At 38.0% G+C, this 19,356-nt stretch overlaps 3 protein-coding genes across 4 annotated transcripts; all 3 read right to left on the minus strand.

The window, feature by feature from the left end:
* Positions 1-476: 476 nt before the first annotated feature.
* On the minus strand, positions 477-4,638 carry LOC137720660 (protein FAR1-RELATED SEQUENCE 5-like). 2 transcript variants are annotated; one of them, XM_068459749.1, is made up of 5 exons: positions 4,223-4,638; positions 1,466-3,788; positions 1,162-1,299; positions 1,017-1,076; positions 477-903 (listed from the first exon to the last, which is right to left on the minus strand). In XM_068459749.1, exons 2-5 carry the CDS (start codon positions 3,782-3,784, stop codon positions 847-849), a joined length of 2,574 nt encoding a protein of 857 aa, XP_068315850.1. In that variant the 5' UTR covers positions 3,785-3,788; positions 4,223-4,638; the 3' UTR covers positions 477-846. The 2 variants fall into 2 exon arrangements, with proteins under 2 accessions (XP_068315850.1, XP_068315851.1); XM_068459750.1 differs by having other exon boundaries at positions 1,466-3,796.
* A 2,840-nt stretch (positions 4,639-7,478) lies between these two features.
* Positions 7,479-7,880, minus strand: LOC137719608 (protein MEN-8-like). Its single transcript, XM_068458644.1, has one exon. It carries the CDS (start codon positions 7,788-7,790, stop codon positions 7,479-7,481), a length of 312 nt encoding a protein of 103 aa, XP_068314745.1. The 5' UTR covers positions 7,791-7,880.
* A 988-nt stretch (positions 7,881-8,868) lies between these two features.
* LOC137721441 (probable methyltransferase PMT15) lies at positions 8,869-13,087 on the minus strand. Its single transcript, XM_068460535.1, has 6 exons — positions 12,307-13,087; positions 10,548-10,758; positions 10,042-10,339; positions 9,477-9,869; positions 9,308-9,385; positions 8,869-9,212 (listed from the first exon to the last, which is right to left on the minus strand). Exons 1-6 carry the CDS (start codon positions 13,030-13,032, stop codon positions 8,975-8,977), a joined length of 1,944 nt encoding a protein of 647 aa, XP_068316636.1. The 5' UTR covers positions 13,033-13,087; the 3' UTR covers positions 8,869-8,974.
* Between the last annotated feature and the right edge of the window lie 6,269 nt (positions 13,088-19,356).

The following is a 19,356-nucleotide window of genomic DNA, read 5'->3' on the forward strand; positions in this document are numbered from 1 at the left end:
TACTGAAAATATTTCGTTAAAATTCCTAAATTAAAAATAAAAAAATTGACTAATTATTACTATAATTAGTGTACCAGATTATCTTGTCTACACTTGAAAAATTCTCAAATTCAATACAAAGAACTTTTGGAGTGTTTTTCAATTTTATGTCGGCCTTTAATCCAAAAGAGCGGTTCCAATTAAAAACAGAGAGGAGCAAACGGGAAAAAAAAACGAAAAGAACTGCCACCGCCGTGGCCGAAGCTAAGGCCGGCGGCTGAACCAGAGACTAAGAAAGAAAACACTCACACACTCAGAGAGAGAGAGCTCTCACGCAGGAGAGAAGTACACCTTTTTATGTCGGCCCTTAATCCTGTGTTTTACATCTCTAGTTGGGCTACAATATGCACATTGATCCATTTGTTAAAGGTTGGGCCAAATTCAACTCTTAGACGCAAAATTGGTTCTGAACAATGAGATTTTCAACGGTGCTCCAGAATATCGAATATTTATAATTTCTTAACTGTTTGATGATCTTTGATCGAAAGCACAAAAATAAAATGTAACAGTTAGAAAAAACACTCTGAGATTTGAGACTCTGCTACAGACATTTGAGACTCTTCAAAATCTAATAATATTTAGAAATAAAAAAACAGGCATTTCAGCCATTTGAAACCCTACAGAGTAAGAGTACATATACATACATATTTTAACAGAGTGTCTGAAGCTCTCTATCTGCCATCAAAAACCATAAACGACGATGGAGTTTGGACATCGAGATAGGCATTTTCAGACAATTGAGAATCTACAGAGTACACTATACAACATAGAACATACATATTTTAACGGAGGAGCGTCCGAAGCTCTCTATCTGCCATCAAAAACCAAGAACGACGATGGAGTTTGGACATCGAGATCCATTGCCTGCAGGAAACCACAACCAAAACTAATCAACATTCATGTACTTTGTCATTTTTTTATACGAAACAAAATATGAACCGGTTTATTTCAGTCTTTGACCTTTACTCTTTACTTACCTGCCTCACTTCAGGGGTGCTTGATACGGGCTCTTGGTACACACCATTGATCAGAGGTTCCTGCATGCCAACATGTATGCAACTCTCATACAACGATACCTCCAAAAAAGAAAAACATGAACAGTTAAGTGTCTACAAGATCTACCTGCAGTAGTTGAGAATGACCAGGTGAATCATGTTCGTTAGAAAAGAAAATGTTAGGATCAGTTTGCTGGTTTATCACCAGGCTATCTTGTTCGTGCATGCACTGAACCACCTGGTTCGTTTCAAAATTGTACAAACCCTGTGTAATGAACATGGAAAGATCAAAACCAGCTAAGAAAACGTGAACACAAAATATCAAAGCTTTACATATAGAATATCAGAGCATGAAACCTAAACATGACCACCACATGTGACGGCACTTTTATCATTTCGTATAATTGCAATAAATGCAAGCCCGGACTTGCCTGGATAATATCATTTTCCGCTGCAGCTTGAGGTGAGGCGTACAATAGCGGACTTGAAATGCAGGAACCAGTATTTTGTATGGATGCATTGTAATCGCCATTAACATTTGTTAATGGACCTCTGTCTAGAACGGCTCCATCCTTTTCCTCGGCTCCTTTTACTCTATTGTCATCCTGATTATTGATTGCAAATTCATCTAGAAAAATCTTTGCATGTTCAGTATCAGAAACATTTGCAGCCGTGCTACTTGAAGTCAAAGCTTGAGCATCCTCAGGCCTTAATGTTAAGATTTTCTCCACACCTTCCATCACTTGATCAAGTTGTCTAACAGCAAACTGAAAAGCCTCCTCAGATTCAGAAGCCCTGGCTGGTAACATAAGAATCCGGTGGCACAGAATTTTGTAACGGCTTCCCACAATAAGCTTAGGGTTATCACTGATGGCATCACTCACTCTTGCACTCCCTAACCTTGCATCTTTGGTCCATCTCTTCAAGATATATTTGGAGGGGAGAACCTTTATATTGCGGTGATCAAGCACTTTAAGAGCATGGCTACACAGAAACCCAACAGACTCAAATTTCTTACAACTGCAAATGACTATGTCATCAGAAGAGTTGAATGTAACTGTGTGCTCTGTACTTTTACCAAAGATGTTGGTTTTGTACTCAAACAATGAGTCCTTCTCACTGCATTGATTAACAACAATATCTAAAGACTTCTCGTATCCTCGCTGAAATACTTGAAACGCTCTTGGAGTGTAAACATTACTTGCATGCCTTAACAAAATCACATTTCCCATCAGTCTTGGAATACAACGGTTCATTTCAACACTAGCTTCTATTTCTTTGCAACGTTGCTCATCTACCACCCTTTCAAAATGCTTAAAGAAACGAAGCACATCTGGGTCAGAGTTTAGGTATTTTCTCAAATCATTGAATAAACTCTCAACCAGATGTGACCCTTTCATGTCAACAAAAAAAGTATTCCTGTTATATACCACAGCCCATTTTTCTCGTTCCCTAAACATCCACTTTAACCAGTCATTCTTCCGAAGGCCATAATTATCCAGCATATCTCCCCACGCACGAACAAAATCATCCTCATCTTTGTGGTCATATATACAGCTCGTAAAATCATTGACAAAAGCCTCAGTATCTTCTACTACGTGGTGAAGATGCTTGAGAGAACTATGGCACATTTGCCATGTGCATATGCGATGGTCTGTTTCCGGTAAGACTGAATTTATTGCCTCAACAAGTGCTGGATCTTGATCGGTATGAATGACCTTTGGTTTCTTCCCTGACATTGTCTCCAAGAAAGTTTGAAATAGCCACTCAAAAGATTGAACAGTGCCATCATACAAAAGTGCAGCAGAAAAAATAACTACCTGTTTGTGATGATTTACGCCTATAAACTGTACAAATGGCAGACACTTCGTGTCTGTTCTGCAAACTGAGTCCAGACAAACCACATCCCCAAAATGTTCATAATCTGATACCATATTATCATCAGCCCAAAATATGTTACTCACTTTATCATCAGCATCAACCTGTAATGCATAAAAAAACGACGGGTTTTCAAAGTGCTGCCTTTGAAAGTAATGCAGCAAACGTCCCACCTCTCCCTCCTTCGTATCTCGAGTCCTTTCAGATTGAAGATGATTGTCAAAATCAAAGGCAAAACTATCAGCAGATTCCCTTATTCTAGGTCGTCTACTCATCAAGTCAAAAGCCAATTTCGACAGTGGCCCGAAGTCTTCTACCAAGTCAGCTGCTTGAGGAACACTGGATTCTCTTTGTGGTGGTAACATTTGAGCAATACTTGGATTTATATTGTCATGATTGTGTTGTTCTTCAAATTGCGTAACCCGGTATTTACTATCAGGTTGACGAGTAATAATAACATGCGCCAAGCAACCAGTTCTTGTTTCCTTGCGACGTTTCTTTACATTAGCATCTCTTTTGTCATTCTGTCGATAACCTTCTCTAGAACAAGTGAACTTCCTCGATACCACCTGGCCATGTACCTTACTCCTATTGACCCAGTCTTTTCGAACATTAAAACCCACCAACCTGGCATAGTTCTTGTAAGATTTGTAAGCATGTTCATCAGATTCGAATTCTGAACCAAGTTTTAAAACTGAATCTATACTGTGTGCACCTATGGAAGAAATATTAGGCTGAGTAGCATTGATAGATACAAATTTTGGGCTGCAAAAAACTTGCTCTACATTCAAGTCCAACCTATTTGCCGTTTGAAGTCCGACATCCATGACACCCTCATGAAGACCACCAAAATCTTCATCCTCCCTTTCCATGGACCTGCATTACTACATAGATAATATTAAACACTAAAAAGAATGGCAAATAAAGGCGACTAGCCGCTTTCTTTTCTGGTAACTAAAATCGGATTTTTTCATCCCTAATCATATATTCCTACTAGTATGGCTACAGACTTTACTGCATAATATTGTTGGCAGGACAAGATAATCAACAACAACAACTAAGCCTTTTCGGCTATATGAATCCTAGAACCCCATTGCACTCGGTTCTGTGTCATGTCTTCTGTTAGATCCAAGTACTCTAGGAAAAATCAAGTTGCACAATTGCAACAGAGGTATTCATATGCTTTGGTTTAAGATTACATTGAAGAAGTATTCATATGCTCGGCTTGCATCTAAGAACAAAGTAGTAAAATTTACTAAAAACAGGGGAAGTAGTGAAAGTAAACTGCATGTGGGTAAATGAAAATTTACCATGTATAAATCTACACACAGTGATTGCTGATGAATTGAGCTCACCCAACTGCATTTCCGTTCGTCATAGAAATCGCCATTGCAACAGAAGGAGCAACAAGCTCGGATTTTGACAGTGACCCATCAAATTTCCAATGCCGAATCCAATGTGGGTAGTATCAGAATCTGAAAGAGATTAGAAAACTAGAATTTAAATTTCCAAATTGCCAGACATTTAGCTGAAGGTCTCTACAAAATCTGCTTGCCCGAGAAAGAGTCCTCTTTCAGGCTGAAGAGAAAACCCCTAGATTTAACGGTCGGATTCGGATTTTGGGGATCTGGAGTGAGATATTGAACAAATGGGAGAGATTTGAGCACAAATTGCAGTGATGAAGGTGCTTATTTGGGTTTTTATTTCTTATTTTTATTTTTTTGGGTGGGGACGAACCGTTTGACAGGGTAAAATATTAATGCCACTTTCCTCTTTATCTATTAAGAAAAAGGATGTTCGTAGGACCCACAAAATTCGGAAAATAATCACGATCGTTCATCGTATATCTTACGATTAGTTTTTGTTAAATATCATTTATATTTAATTTAAAATTTAAAATTTAAAATGATTTCTGACCATATAATATACGATGAACGATTGTAATTGTTTGATCTCTGGATTCCCACAAAGAAGATCCGGCCAAATCCTTTTCCAATTAACAATAGGGTAATCTTATAAAAATATATATAATAATAAGGTAAGCTTACAAAGAAATATAATAATAAGGTAAGCGTTTAAGCCCAGCAAGATGGGCCTGCCTAATCTTGTCAATTGAAAAATAAAAATACTTTTAATCTTATATCATAAAAGAAAATCGTTGGCAGTAATGTTATTTTGCACAAATTTTTTTTTTTTTTCTACCCACATGTCATCATAGAATAACTCTAATTTTAATAAATAAAAATGTAAATATAAATTTTCTCCACTCAAACGTCTTCTCTCTGTCTTTCACATTTTTTCCAACTTCTCTCTCCCACATATTTCCCGAAGTGTGGGGTTAGGCTAATTACAAAATAAAAAAGAGAAACTTTATTTAAATTCATGTAATCTATTTTTATACTGAATTTACTCTTTGTATTCATTTGATTTTTAACTAAACTATTAATATCTCTTTAAACCCAAATTTATTACCTATTATACCCCCATAAACCCAATTCAATATGTAGATTTTTGTTTACACCTATTTGATTTTTAACTCTATCTTTACACCGTCTGGAAATGAACACTGAAAATTAGGATGTGAATTCAGCCATGGCTGACAACAAGACTAACACTTCTATAAATGTTGACAAAAACCATGTATCACCATCTCTCCCTTTGCATTATCAATCAACGGGTGCATTATTCTGGTTTTGTTTTTCTTCCAGTTCCCCCCCTTTTTATTTTTTAATTCAATAAAAGGCCATATATGAAAGGAGATTGGAAGTTTGAATAAATTGATGAGCTTAAAATTTATTCATGATGATTTTTGGTTAATTAATAAATTAGGTAGGGTTTGAGGTGATTAGGTTGTGTCTTATCGAAGTTGTTTTTTTTTTTTAATGATTGTGGGGTTTCACATAGTTGCAGGCAACTACAGAAAAAAGGAAAATCAGTGCAAAAGATGGAAAAGGATGAGAGAGAAGGTGGTGGTGGTAGTGACAAATCGCTGTACGCGAATCAGGAAGAAGCATTGAATTAGAGCAGGAGCTACGCAAGGACTTCTCCTTCAATCAATCGATTTCAACATGGCTTCTATTATTAATTGAAACACTTTTTTTGTTTTTTTTGTTGAGTGACTGTAGCAATTTGCTGTTGCAGAAAGATAAACAAACTATGCAGGATTGATTTAAAAAAATTTAAAACCAAAATACTCATCTTCTAAACTCTAAAAAATTGAAATCAAACGAATAAAAAATTCATAAATTGAGTCATATCTTGGTTGAAGAATTCAAAACTTCAAAATCACCATTCATCAATAAAAAAAACTTATTTTTCTCTATGCGAGCTATTAGGGTTTTAGCCGGAATGAACATAGGATAAATAAAGAGTGAGCGTAGGTTTTAATTATAGTGTTTGAGTTTATTGATAAATTTGAGTTTTAGTATTAATTTCACTTTGTACTTAATAGTAATTATGCAATAGGATGAAATAGACATTAACATTTAAAATTTAAGTTGGTGTAGAAAGAGTTTACATGGGTTTAAATAAAATTTCCCAATGAAAAATGCAACATTTCGCGCAACTCAAGCTTACTTACTAAGCAAACATAGGTTTGGGATGGAAAGCAACAAAGCAACGAATTAAGAACTTACGAAAATATTTGCAGAGTTGGTTATTCTTCTTGAAAACGAAGATTTGAAGTGGTCTATAATTTACTGAGTACTTGGTATAATTCATGCATTCATATACAAACTAATGCAGATAAAGTAACACGAATATTTTGAATTCTTTTTTGACAAAATCAACCAAGCCTAACTGATCACGACATCTTGATATTGATCGAGTATGGGGACTTTTTCTGACTCAATCCACCCATAAACCTAAACCGCGACAACCTTCGTACCCAAAGCGTTACGACAACGTCCAAAGGTCACCCTTGATTGTTATGTTAGCCGTAACGCGTCATCTCTCGTTCTCTCATTTCGGAATTTTCCTCAATAGTGATATTGCTATCAAGAAAAGGTTTGAGCCCCTCTCTATCTGATAAGGTAATGAACAATGTCTTCCGTAAGACTGACAATTCCTCAAACATAACTTGCTTTCACTGAGGTACCCTTGCTGCCTCACTATAATTTTTCAACTTCAAAGAGCTTTTTTTATGTTATGTGAAATTAATGATCGATTGTTTTGCATATACGGTTATCTGTAAACCTGTAATCAGATGTTCTCGATAACGTCATATATTGGTGCCATTTATTAAGAACATATATTGTTCCACAAAGTCGAAACATTGTCCCCATTTTATTCAACAACATTAAGTTCTCTCTCTGATCCCCGTATCATCATCGCAGATCAGAGCATACATTCAAGGGAAGGAAGAAAAAAAAAAAAAGAAACAAAAAAAAACAACATAAGCAAAATGGTGAAACTTCAACATTATTCCCTTGACAGCATTGTCGTAGCACATCAGTTGGTGTCTGCAAAAGAAAAAAAAACACATGATAAACGTATAAGATGATATTAATTAATACTACAAATAGTAATTAGTGTATGATGATCAGTTAAACATATACTTTTAGTTGACTAACCACAAGTGATGGGGGAGAGATTGCACTGGGCGGGGAGGCGAGCGGCGACCCTGGCAGCGTTGCAAAGGCATTCAGGATGGACGGCTTGGAGCGCGCCACAGCAGTCAGAGTTCGGGTTGGTGTTGGTGGAGCCAGGCACCACAAAAGGTGCGCACACATTTAGGCTGCTCAGCTCAGCCAAGCAACTGCTGCTCTGAGCATCAGCCTTCTGAGTGTGCACTGAGAGGCTCAGGGCAATCAACAACACAAGGGTTGTAGCAGCTTGGAAGCAGCTGAAGGAGTTGATAGGAGACTTGAAGGATGCCATGATTAGGGCTTAGGAATAAGCTTTATGATTAACTATGGTTTATCTTGTAAGATAATCAAGTCCATTTATAGTTGGCAATTGGGATAGGAAGAGGTGGCTTCATGTATGAATCACCTAATTACTACTAGGCTCGATGAACAATTTTCGTGTGGGGGAAAATGACGTATGTCTCATGATCCACTTAAATGGTATACCACCCAAAATCTACATCGACAAAATCTCTTAAATTTTGCTATTTTTTTAGGAAAACTAATGAAAAGTTCTAAAAAAATTTAGTTTTAATGAAAAATGATAAATAAAGGTGTAAGTGAATAGAACCAGGAAAGGTGAAAATGTCATTTTTCGTTAAAAGTGAATAGTACCAGAAGTGTTTTATTAAAATTTTTTTTTTTTTTTTTTAGGATACCAACTATTAAGTATAAAATTCACAAATAATGTATCAGGTAATGTGTTGGACCAATTAGATTGTGTAGTAAACACTTGAAATAGTGCTACACCGCTCAATGTGCAAATGTGCCACTTAATGATCCACGATGATGATTTTTTATGTGTTCATATTGAATATGTGTCGTATTGAATATGTGTTCGTATCATATCCAAACTGTTAGGTTATATTACATAAAATAATAAAGTTTTGAATCTAGCATCTAGAATAGGATCCTCTCAAGATCCCTTTCACTTGGATTATCCTAATCCTTCAATCGTATCTCCACCATGAATTAATTAACTTTTTTTTTTTTTTTTTTTGCTTTTTCATGTTCATCTTGTTCCCCCCTGCTCTCTCTCTCTCTCTCTCTCTCTCTCTCTCTCTCTCTCTCTCTCTCTCTCTGTGGGAGGACTTGGTACCAGTTTTGGGCAATCGGAGGCAAGAAGACATGTGGGCGTGGTGGGTCGGCAATTGGAGCCAGAACCCATCAGAGAACGTAGAGAATTAAAGGATCCGGATGAAAGACATCTAAAGAGAATCATCATAATTGTTCAACTTGGTGCTAGGAAATTGACCTTTGGATAATATATCACGTACCTTGGGTAGCAAAGAGCATATCCAGTGTGAGAAAATTGAGATTTGGATAGAAACCTTTCATTAAATGAAAAACCAGCTGCTATCAGCTGGAGGAGCAAATGCTTCACAAAAAGAATCATGAATGTTTAAGTACAAAACAAAGCTAAACAAAACGCCATTGCTAGGAGGAAGGTTTATCTTCAGCTGCAGCAGGAGCTGTCCAATACTTTTTCACGGCGAACAGCAGTTTTTCCCTCTCTAGAGGACCGTCTTCGTGGTCTACAATCTGGCTGTCCCATTCCATTCCGTCGATGATGCTCTTGATCTTCACCAGCACATCAACATCGTCTCGGATGACCACGCTCCCCTCCGGCCTCAGAATTCTGTCCATCTCCAGCAAAATGTCTTCCGCTTCGCATCTGCAACTCGAATAATGTGACACACATTGGTACATGTTGGTATTTAGTCACACATAAATAATATGCAAATGACTTGGAAAATGTTTAGGTTTTACCTATCTTTGTAGAGGCTAAACACTGAATCAGCATGAAGGAAGTCATAAGTTCTTGGATATGTAGACATTGCTTCACACCTGCGAATTTAAAACAACTCCAAGCGTGTTAGCCTTGAAAATTTAGATGTATGTCACATAGAAGATGTATGATAAAATGTTATGAAATTACCAGTTCTGATATGTTCCGATCAATCCTCGTTCGTAGATGACTCCAAGGGTGTTAGACTTAACCTCCACCGGAACCACATTCATGACCCAGACAGGGAGATCAACTAGGGCAGCAGCAAATCCACCCAACTGTGCATTCATGTCCAAAATATTTCTATACCTTCCAGGGTTTCCGAGCTGATTATTCACCGATTTATAGTACGAAACTCTCTTCTTCCACAGCTCCGAATCTTGCTTAAAAACGTCAGCCGTCACACCTTTCACAGTTCCCTTGCTAATCCTTGGTGGGATTGCATTGAGCCTATGTGGCCAGTTTGCCAACTTCCCTCCTGCAACTTCTTCATTGTCTGAAACTTCTGGCAATGGGGTTAAACAAGTCTCCAACTTTGTGTACCTTCAACATTTTTGTACAAAAGAAATGGATGAGTTTAACGAAAAATAATTCAGTTATGTTTTTCTTTCTAATTAAATTAACGAAATTCATTAAAAACGTGCACATGACACTAATCTCAATAAAGACAGTAACATCTGTAACTTTAAAAGATAAAATTAAAGCGGACACATACCAAGCGGTATCAGGATCATTAGCGGGGCAGAAATTGCGAGCCTTGCCGAACTTGCGGTTGTTTTGGCAACTCAAATGGTTGGTGGGTTTTTGCCAAATGGCAATGTCGTCCTTCTCCGCCAACTTTTTCCAGCAGAGGCTCTTGGCTACATTCTCAATGGAAGTCTGCTCTTCATTCAAATCCTCTTTGGTTCTTTCCCAACCCTTCCAATATTTTGCCCAACGGATCGGCGGCCCCGATAGAATCCAGTACCCACCCGGTCGCAGAACTCTGTCCACCTCCGTTAAGTAAACCCCATCTGTACCAATTCAAAATGTGCGAAATTGTGTAAGTACGTAATTACTAATTCAAACGTTGTAATATAAACTATGACATGAATGATATGTTATAATATTAGTAAATAGATTTACGTACTGTCTAAATTAATAATATTATATAATCGTGTAAAAGTCACGTAAAAGATTCGACTAAAATTTGAAAGTTAAAAGTGACTTTAGAAGTTTTACCGTGTTGGCCCCAGGGAATGAGGCAGCGAGAGCAATGGGCCATGTCAAAGGCTCGCGAAGGGTAAGGAAGTCTTTTCGACGCAATGACTCCGATGAGGGCGGGCACTCCGCGCTCGAGAGCAAATTGGACCTGCGACACGTGCGTGTCCCTCGGCGCGAACGACATGGCGAGGATGTCGCGGGACAACAGGTACGCTCCCCAACTGGCTACCTGCGTTGCATGCACGCACGTTGAGAAAATAAGAAATTAAAATCACGTGGCTGCCACGTGGAACCCTCTCGAGTCAACGAGGATGACTCCGCTAAGAAAAGAAAATTATTTTCGATAAATGCAGAAGGAGAAAATAAGTGTGATTAATTGTTTCTCGAAAAATATTATAGCGTAAGATTAAGACCACCTTTGAAACAAGGTAAAAAATTATCTCTTGAAAAACATTGTAACACAAGATCAACTTCATCTTGATATCAGGGTAAGGATTACGTTGAATATATATTACACCGTGACATATCAACAATGAATAAAATTTTCTTGCTTAAAAATTGAATTGTCATAAATTACAGATCAGCTCGGTGATATCAGATTTGGTGAAGTTATTTTCCAAATCGAAATGTTTTATTTCGGATTGAGGAACCAATAATTTAGTCTCATGGTTGACCAAATTATACATAATAAGTCTTAACTACGTATATTATTTGCACTTGATGATAGGATTGGGTATATTCAATTGAGATTTTGAAGGATTTTAATGAATTTATAAATTCATGGATTTTGATGGAGTTTAATTGATTTTAGAGATTCTATGTAGATTTTTTAGTGAATTTCCTCAAATTTTCAGGGGGAGAGGTGATATTCAATAATGCTTAAAATACACTACGAAATCTCTCAAATTCCTTTGAATTCCCCAACTTTTATAAATCCTTCAAAATTAATCTCTAATTGAATACTTAAATGGTATACACTTCTTCAAAATCCTGATTAAGTACCCCTAAACTTTCAGATAATCACTTAAATCCTAATCGATACACCTGGATTTGTAAAAAGAATTAAGATATTTCAAAATCTCAATTGAAAACACCCCAAATCCTGCGAGATTCCTTTCTCAAGTTGGGAGTTAATCTGTAAATTTGAATTGCTAAAATTAGGAGGGAGGCAATGTCCTAGTTTGGGAAATTATACTGCCCCTCCCCTACCCTTCCTATTTTGTTTTCCTTCTTATTTTATCACTAGGATATTAAAGTTGTTTAGTTGTGACCATCAATTACCAACTAATCCACAGCTAAATTCATATTTTATCCAAATTTGTCCTAATTCACATACCATCACCAGTTTTCTTCTAAAAATAACCATTCAATAATTCGAATTAAAAACAATTATTTATCCAAGTGTGTTAGACTAAACAAGTAATCACTTGGTGGACGATGGGGATGAGAGATTTTTCAATGTGATCGGAATACGGGATGGTATATCCGTGTCATTATACAAATGGTGAGATATATGTGTAAAAAAGTTAATAACTTAAAAAATAAAATTTTCCACTACTTATATAAAACCACATGATATATCACCCGTGTTCCAATCATAATAAAAAATTTCTCAATAAGGACAACTAGGAGTATTAAAATACGTTAATGAAAGACAAAATATTATCATAAATCTTAATTAAGTAGTAAAGAAACAAATGAGGAATATAATTTAATTAGTAAATCTAATCGTATTAATTTGTAAATAAACAAATGAGGATAATGCAAGCTTGCTTACCCCACAGCCTGTATCAATGGCGGTCCGAATCGAGCCATCTTTGAGATTGATGAATTTGCCAATATCATCAATGTACGCGTCCGCACCGTTAGGGAACATGGTGCCTCCCCCAGGGAACCTAAACCTATCTCCTTCGTATATGATCCAATTCTGCACGGCCTTCTCCACCGTCAACTCCTTGTGCGGCGCATTGGCGTACCAAGCCAGATCCCGGCTTCTCGGCCACGGGAACACGTTTTTGTAGCCGTGCGGTGCTGGGATGCGGCACTTAAGGAGCTCGCTCGTCTCGGGGCAGTGCCTCTCTCTGTATATGAGCCTGTCACGGTCAAACTTCAGCGACCTCTTGTCGTCCTCGCATGGCGTGTACTCGCTGTATTTTGCATCGCAGCGCGGGAACACGTTGGTGGTGGTAGCGTGGGAGGACGTGGCGGTGCTGAAGTTGGGGCTGTGGTGGGAGGTGAAATCTAAGGCTGACACGGTGGTTGTTGTGGTTGTGGTGTGGATTTCGTTGGGGGATTTGCATGGGAGTTTGAAGGTTGGCGTGGAGGCGGTTTTGGTGACCGCGGTGGGGCCGCCGTGTTGCCAGAGGCCGAAAAAGTAGGAGCAGAGGCAGAGGAAGAGGACGACGGGTAAGGTGTAGACGTTGGGTGTTTTCCAAAGGAATAGAGAGGGTTTGGAGGGCTTGGAGGTTGGGTGGTACGGAAGGCGGTTGTCCTTAGAAGCCATGGATGTATGGTGGTGGTGGAGGAAAGTGTTTGACGATTTTCTTTCTCTTCCCTTGGAATTTAAAAGGGTTTAGATTTGAGGGAAGTGGAGGCAGTGAAGGGCTTAGATAAATAAGGTTATGATGCACGTTGCGGCATGTGGGATGGTGGTGTTTGTCTAATTTACCAACACATTGGGGCTTGGATTTTGAAATAGACCTGCCAAGTATAGGCAGGTTAATCTGGTTCTTCTTGCTTGCTTGCTCGAGAGGGCACGGTGCGGAATTTCTTATTGATTGAATAATTTATCTTGCCACTTAGTAAGAGATCTTATGTTTCATTCTTGCCAAAAACGAATTCGAACAACATTATTGTTAGCTCATGGCGAGACTAAGCCTACCCCTTTAGTGTAGATAATAACGTTTGTTCAAAAAATAAAAAATAATAAAACGCCTTAACTCATGGGGTTTGAATTAGAGTTGTCAAAAATGTAACTGAGATTGGGTTTGAATTAGAGTTGTCAAAAATGGAACTGAGATTGGTTTAGTGTGTAAGCTAAAGGTAAATAAATGTGTAACAAGTAAAGTGAGGCCAAAAGAATTGAAAATGTTAGTTTCAAGGGGCAAGATGAGACAAAACCAACTTTAAAAGGTAAATTTGGGTTAAATGATAGTTTCAGAGAGCATTTCAAATAATAAGCCTTCTTTTTAATGTCCTCCCCCCATTAGTCTACCTAGTTGGATTATATCCATCATTGTGTAGAAACACTAATATATTACACTAAGATGTGTAGATTTGGTTAAATCGTATCATAAGTGAGTTGTTATAAATTGTAATCGAATGAGAGTTAAAATTAAAATATTTCATTAACAAATTGGAAAATACAATTAATACAGAACGTATTCGTTTCTATATGGCCTCAATGCCATGTTACAAGAAAAAAGAAGTCAAATATTGTCATTAAGAAAATATATATCAAATATCAACTGGTGTATGTATGTAGCTACATGCTCCAAATGAACCTCAGCTAGTATCGCACTACATAAAACCTGGTACCAAGTTGCAAGAAAAAAAAATTAAATATTGTCATTAAAATATATCTCACGTATCAACTGGTGTATGTAGCTGCATGTTCCAATGAACCTCAACTAGTATTGCACTTGCATAGATCACAGATCCCACTGAATCTTTTACACCAATGTTTCGTAATCTCGCGAAGAAGATAAGCAAATCAACTGATTCACCTAACCCCTCTCTTCTTCCTAGAAGTAAGGAGTTCGAATAGGGAAATTCAATTCGCAAGGACGCAGATGGCCCTAAAATCGTAAGATCGAGATCGGGCTATTGAGGCTAAACGGTACCAAGTTGCATGATAAAAAAAATTCAAATATTGTCATAACATATAAACTTCGTTGCATTTAAACATTGGCTTCTTTTTTTCTCATTGATACGGTTGTGTGACACATTTCAACACGTGCCCTCATGTGGGACCCACTAATTAGATTCCATGTGGAAGATTCACACATCGACAACCACGTGGAGCCAAGGGGACTCACCCTACACGCGAGGCCAAGTGACCCACCATCATCGCGTAGGCCCAAGGGGACCCACCCATCACGTAGCAAGACAGTACGGACCCGCTCTTTGGCTATGATACCATGTAGAATTATTAGAGAGGCGGGTCAAGGGCCCACTTCTAACAGCACCGATACTATCCCCAACTTGGTTACCACCTGCACTATTCGTTAGGTGTGGAGTTTTATCACAAAATGTTTCGGTGTTAGTTGGAGTGGGTTAGGATATTTAAACTTTTTTTTTTCTCATTGATACGGTCAATGTCAGACATTTCAACAGGCTGAAACCAAGTTGACGGTTGCTTAAGTCTATTTTTTTGTTTTGTTTACAAAAATGAAAGGGTGTCAGAAGAGTACAATTTTCAGTGGTCAAATTCTTGATCAGGAAAATCGCTCAAAACACAAATTAATGAATTTGAAACCGCTATGCGACTACCATACATACCACTAAAAAGATACGTTGCAGATTCATCACAAGGATGATAGACGCAACAAACCTAGCACCAAAACCCTGATATAAAGCCATTACAAATAATGAGGCCGAATCGCCATATCGACACAAACAACATCTACTACGTAACTCTCTTTATGAACGATAAACAAAAGCATAATCTAAACTAAAAAAAAATAAAATTAGGGCGGATGACGTGTCCACATAAGACAGGCGGCTTCAGAGTTGGCAGAAGGCGTGGCTAGCAAAGACACATGAGATTCCAGTTGTAGACAGGACAACGCAAATAAGGATTGGTGGTAAAGGGATTCTAAGCCCAAACCACCATCGGCCTCGTAGCTCCAACGCGAACCCATAAGCCTACATAAGGTTTGTTAGCACCAATAGCTGTCACAGTTTCACATCAGGCAGTGTGAGTCACAGTTTTAGCAAGGACAACAGCAACGACATTCGTGGAGGCCAGCCTTTGACGACGACGCCATAGGCCGCCACAACCACGAACCCAATTCACTACAACACTCCTACATAACCATAAAAATGCAGTCATTCGGATCTTCTGAAATCATAACCATCTATTGAACTAGATCCACAGAAACCAAGAGCAGTGGAGTTGTCAACTTAACACATTTACTTATTCTGTCCTTTAGCATACAACGCCGTGGCATGCAAACGACCATCAATCGTCAACTATCTGTCGAAAATCATAAACAAAAGCTGTACGGGCAAATTCGCCCAATCCAAGAAGACAGATGATTTGATATCATAGAGTTTTGTGGAACGGTGCAAACTACAAAATAACGAAATGCATCCTTCGTAAATTTGGATAAAAAAAATTTGGATTAAAAATGGCCAGGTCCAGAAGCTCGTGGCACTCACATCGATTATTGACTTTATACTTAACTCTGCGAGTCTGCTGTATAATTTGATCAAAACAAAGTCCTTTTACTCTCCAGCTGTGGAATTATTGATTGCAGCGAGGGAAGGACTTCTGCTTGCGTCTAAGTTGGGTTTCAATCATGTTACTTCTCCTCCGTGGCTGACGCCATTTTTGGAGGCGGAATCGGAGTTACAGAGTCAATGATTGTTTGTGATGGCAAATTTCCTTTTGGTGGATTGTGCCTCCACATCGGGGGTCTTCAAGCCAAAAGATTTTTTTAAAAGTCCATGCTTATCATATTTTCCTTCTCTCCTTGATTTGTATTTTATGTGTATGTTACTTTTTTGTTGTTGTAAATGAAATTCATCTTTAACGATAAAAAAACACCTTCACCCTATCTGTGTATAACTTGTGGCTAGTGCACCCAAAACTTCAATTCGATAATTATGAAAAACCATTATATACATATGATATGCAACCATAATATAAAAAAACCCAGAATTTCAAAATATATGTATATGCAATTTGATTTATGCAGACTTAGGATATCATGATAATTGGACGTGAATAAATCTACAAAGAAAATACGAGTAATACTGAAGCAGGAGTAGTATCATTGGGCAATTGAAATTTGTGTTTCAATTTGACCACCTGAAAATGCTTGTTCAAAGATGTTGAATGTAGCCGCTTAATATTATAGTTTAGTAATATTTTTTTCCATTTAAAAGTGAGAAATTTTAAGTTTGACTTCAATAGATGACGAGTTTAATATGAAATTATTATGACATACCTATTGTCTGGTTTTGCTCAAATTCTCAACCGTTATTATAAGTAATGTAGTCGTATAAATTAAAAAAAATCATGAATGTCATTCCACAAACTTAAGAATAGAAGCTTGGGGAATAAGAAAACAAAGTAAACCAATATAGCCAAGGACACTAACATGTAAATCCTGTTGGTATTTGACAGTTTACTAACTCAATACCAAAATATGTGGGTGATAAGTTTACAAACTCTATCACACCTCTTTCACTTTGCACTCTCAAATAAAATTGGACAAAGAAAGAAATAGAGAAAGGAGGGAAGCAACAAGCTTTGGCAAAACACTTGGACTTTGATATATGAAAAAGGTTTACAAATTGTTGGAATAAGAAAGCTTACAAGCTTCTTCACAATTGGAAGTGGGATTTGGATGGGATGATTTACAATGCTTGAGAACTTGGGTATTTATAGCAAACCAAATGATTAAACTAAGATTATTTATTACCACACAAAACACATTAATTGCACCTAATAATTTTTATTCAACCATACCTAACATTGCCTAACTTTCAATGCCTAACTTTGACATTGATTTTCAACAATAGCAACCTATTTTGATTTGAATTTCCAACACACCTCCTCAAATCAAAACGCCTTCATTCCTAGCATTTCACGCAGTAGCCGGAATGTTTCAATTGGCAATGGCTTTGTGAAGATGTCTGCCACTTGTTCCTTGGTGTGACAGTAGACAAGTTCAATTGTCTTTTGCTTCACATGGTCCCTTAGAAAATGGAACCTGGTATCAATGTGCTTGCTCCTTCCATGTTGAACAGGATTCTTTGCAAGTTTGATTGCAGACACGTTATCTACATGAATCACAGTCGATTCCACTTGTGGATGACACATTGACTTCAACAGATTTCTTAACCAAATTGCCTCACACACGGTTGAGGCTACAGCAACATACTCGGCTTCACATGATGACAAAGCAACAATTGATTGCTTCTTTGAAGTCCATGAGAAAGCTGTTGATCCTAGAAAAAACACATAGCCAGTTGTGCTTTTCCTTTCATCTTGGTCACCTCCCCAATCACTATCTGAATAACCAAATAATTTTGCATCTTCACCAAAATTATAAAATAGACCATAGTTTAGAGTACCTCTTATGTACCTCAAAATTCTCTTGGCGGCCAGCCAATGAGACTCCCTTGGTGTTTCCATGTATCGACTCACGAGTCCAACACCATAAACTATATCAGGTCTTGTGATTGTAAGGTACCTTAGGCTTCCAACGAGGCTTTTGTACATTGTTGAGTTTACAAACTCACCCTCTCCTCCTTTGGACAGCTTTAATCCAGTTGCGACTGGGGTATTGACAGTGTTGCACTTGTCCATATTGAACTTCTTCAATATGTCTCTCATGTACCTTTGTTGAGAGATGTAGATACCATCACTTTCTTGCTTCACTTCTATGCCAAGAAAGTATGACATTAATCCATTGTCAGTCATCTCGAATTCACTGAACATGGATTGCTTGAACTCATGGAACATTGCCTCATTGTTTCCTGTAAACAATAAATCATCTACATAGAGACAAATAATTAAGAACTCCCCTTTTTCACCATTCTTCATGTAAACTGAATGCTCGTATGGACATTTCTGAAATCCATTTTGGTGAAGGTAGTTGTCGATCCTTGAGTTCCAAGCTCGTGGTGCTTGCTTGAGGCCGTACAAAGCCTTCTTCAAACGATACACCTTATCTTCTTCTCCTTGTACTTGGAAGCCTTCCGGTTGTTCCACGTACACTTCTTCCTCAAGTACTCCATTAAGGAAGGCTGACTTGACATCTAGTTGATAAATTTTCCATTTATGATGTGCGGCAAGAGAGATTAGCAATCTTACCGTGTCAAGTCTCGCAACTGGAGCATAGACTTCATCATAGTCCACTCCATACTTCTGTTTGTAGCCCTTTGCTACAAGCCTTGATTTGTATCGATCCACACTCCCATCTGCAGTGCGTTTGATCTTGTAAACCCACTTGACACCAATAGCCTTCTGATTTGGTGGGAGCTTTGTCAGCTCCCAAGTGTCATTCTTCTCGATGGCATGGATCTCTTCTTCCATGGCTTTCTTCCAACAATCTTCTTCCACAGCTTCATTGAATGAGAAAGGCTCGTGGTCTGCATACAAGCAGAAAAGGTTGGTTTCTTCTTCTTCTTCTTGTCCATAAATCTCTGTGAGACTCCTTAACCTCACTGGAGTTGAGGAGCTGCTTTCCTCACTAGATGTAGGACCATTCCTTGCAATTCTGTGCACTGGAGTTGTTGTGATTGTTTGAGCAGGCTGTTGCTCAATCGGTGGTACAACTTCTGGTTCTTCAAAATCAGTGGAGACGATCTTCTCTTTACTGACTTCTTTGTTGTTCCACGTCCATGTCTCTTCCTCACTGAAGATGACATCTCTACTAACCACTAGTTTGCCAGTTAGTGGGTTGTAGAGCTTGTATGCCTTGGACTCTTCACTATAGCCCATAAACACACACTTCTCACCTCTATCATCAAGTTTCCTCCTCTTGGCTTCTGGAACTTGAGCATATGCAACACACCCAAAAATTCTTAGGTGTGTAACATTCGGCTTGTATCCACTCCAAGCCTCTTGTGGTGTCATCCTCTTGACACTCTT

Source organism: Pyrus communis, chromosome 16 (genome assembly GCF_963583255.1).
Source record: "Pyrus communis chromosome 16, drPyrComm1.1, whole genome shotgun sequence".
In the NCBI taxonomy this organism is placed as follows: domain Eukaryota; kingdom Viridiplantae; phylum Streptophyta; class Magnoliopsida; order Rosales; family Rosaceae; genus Pyrus; species Pyrus communis.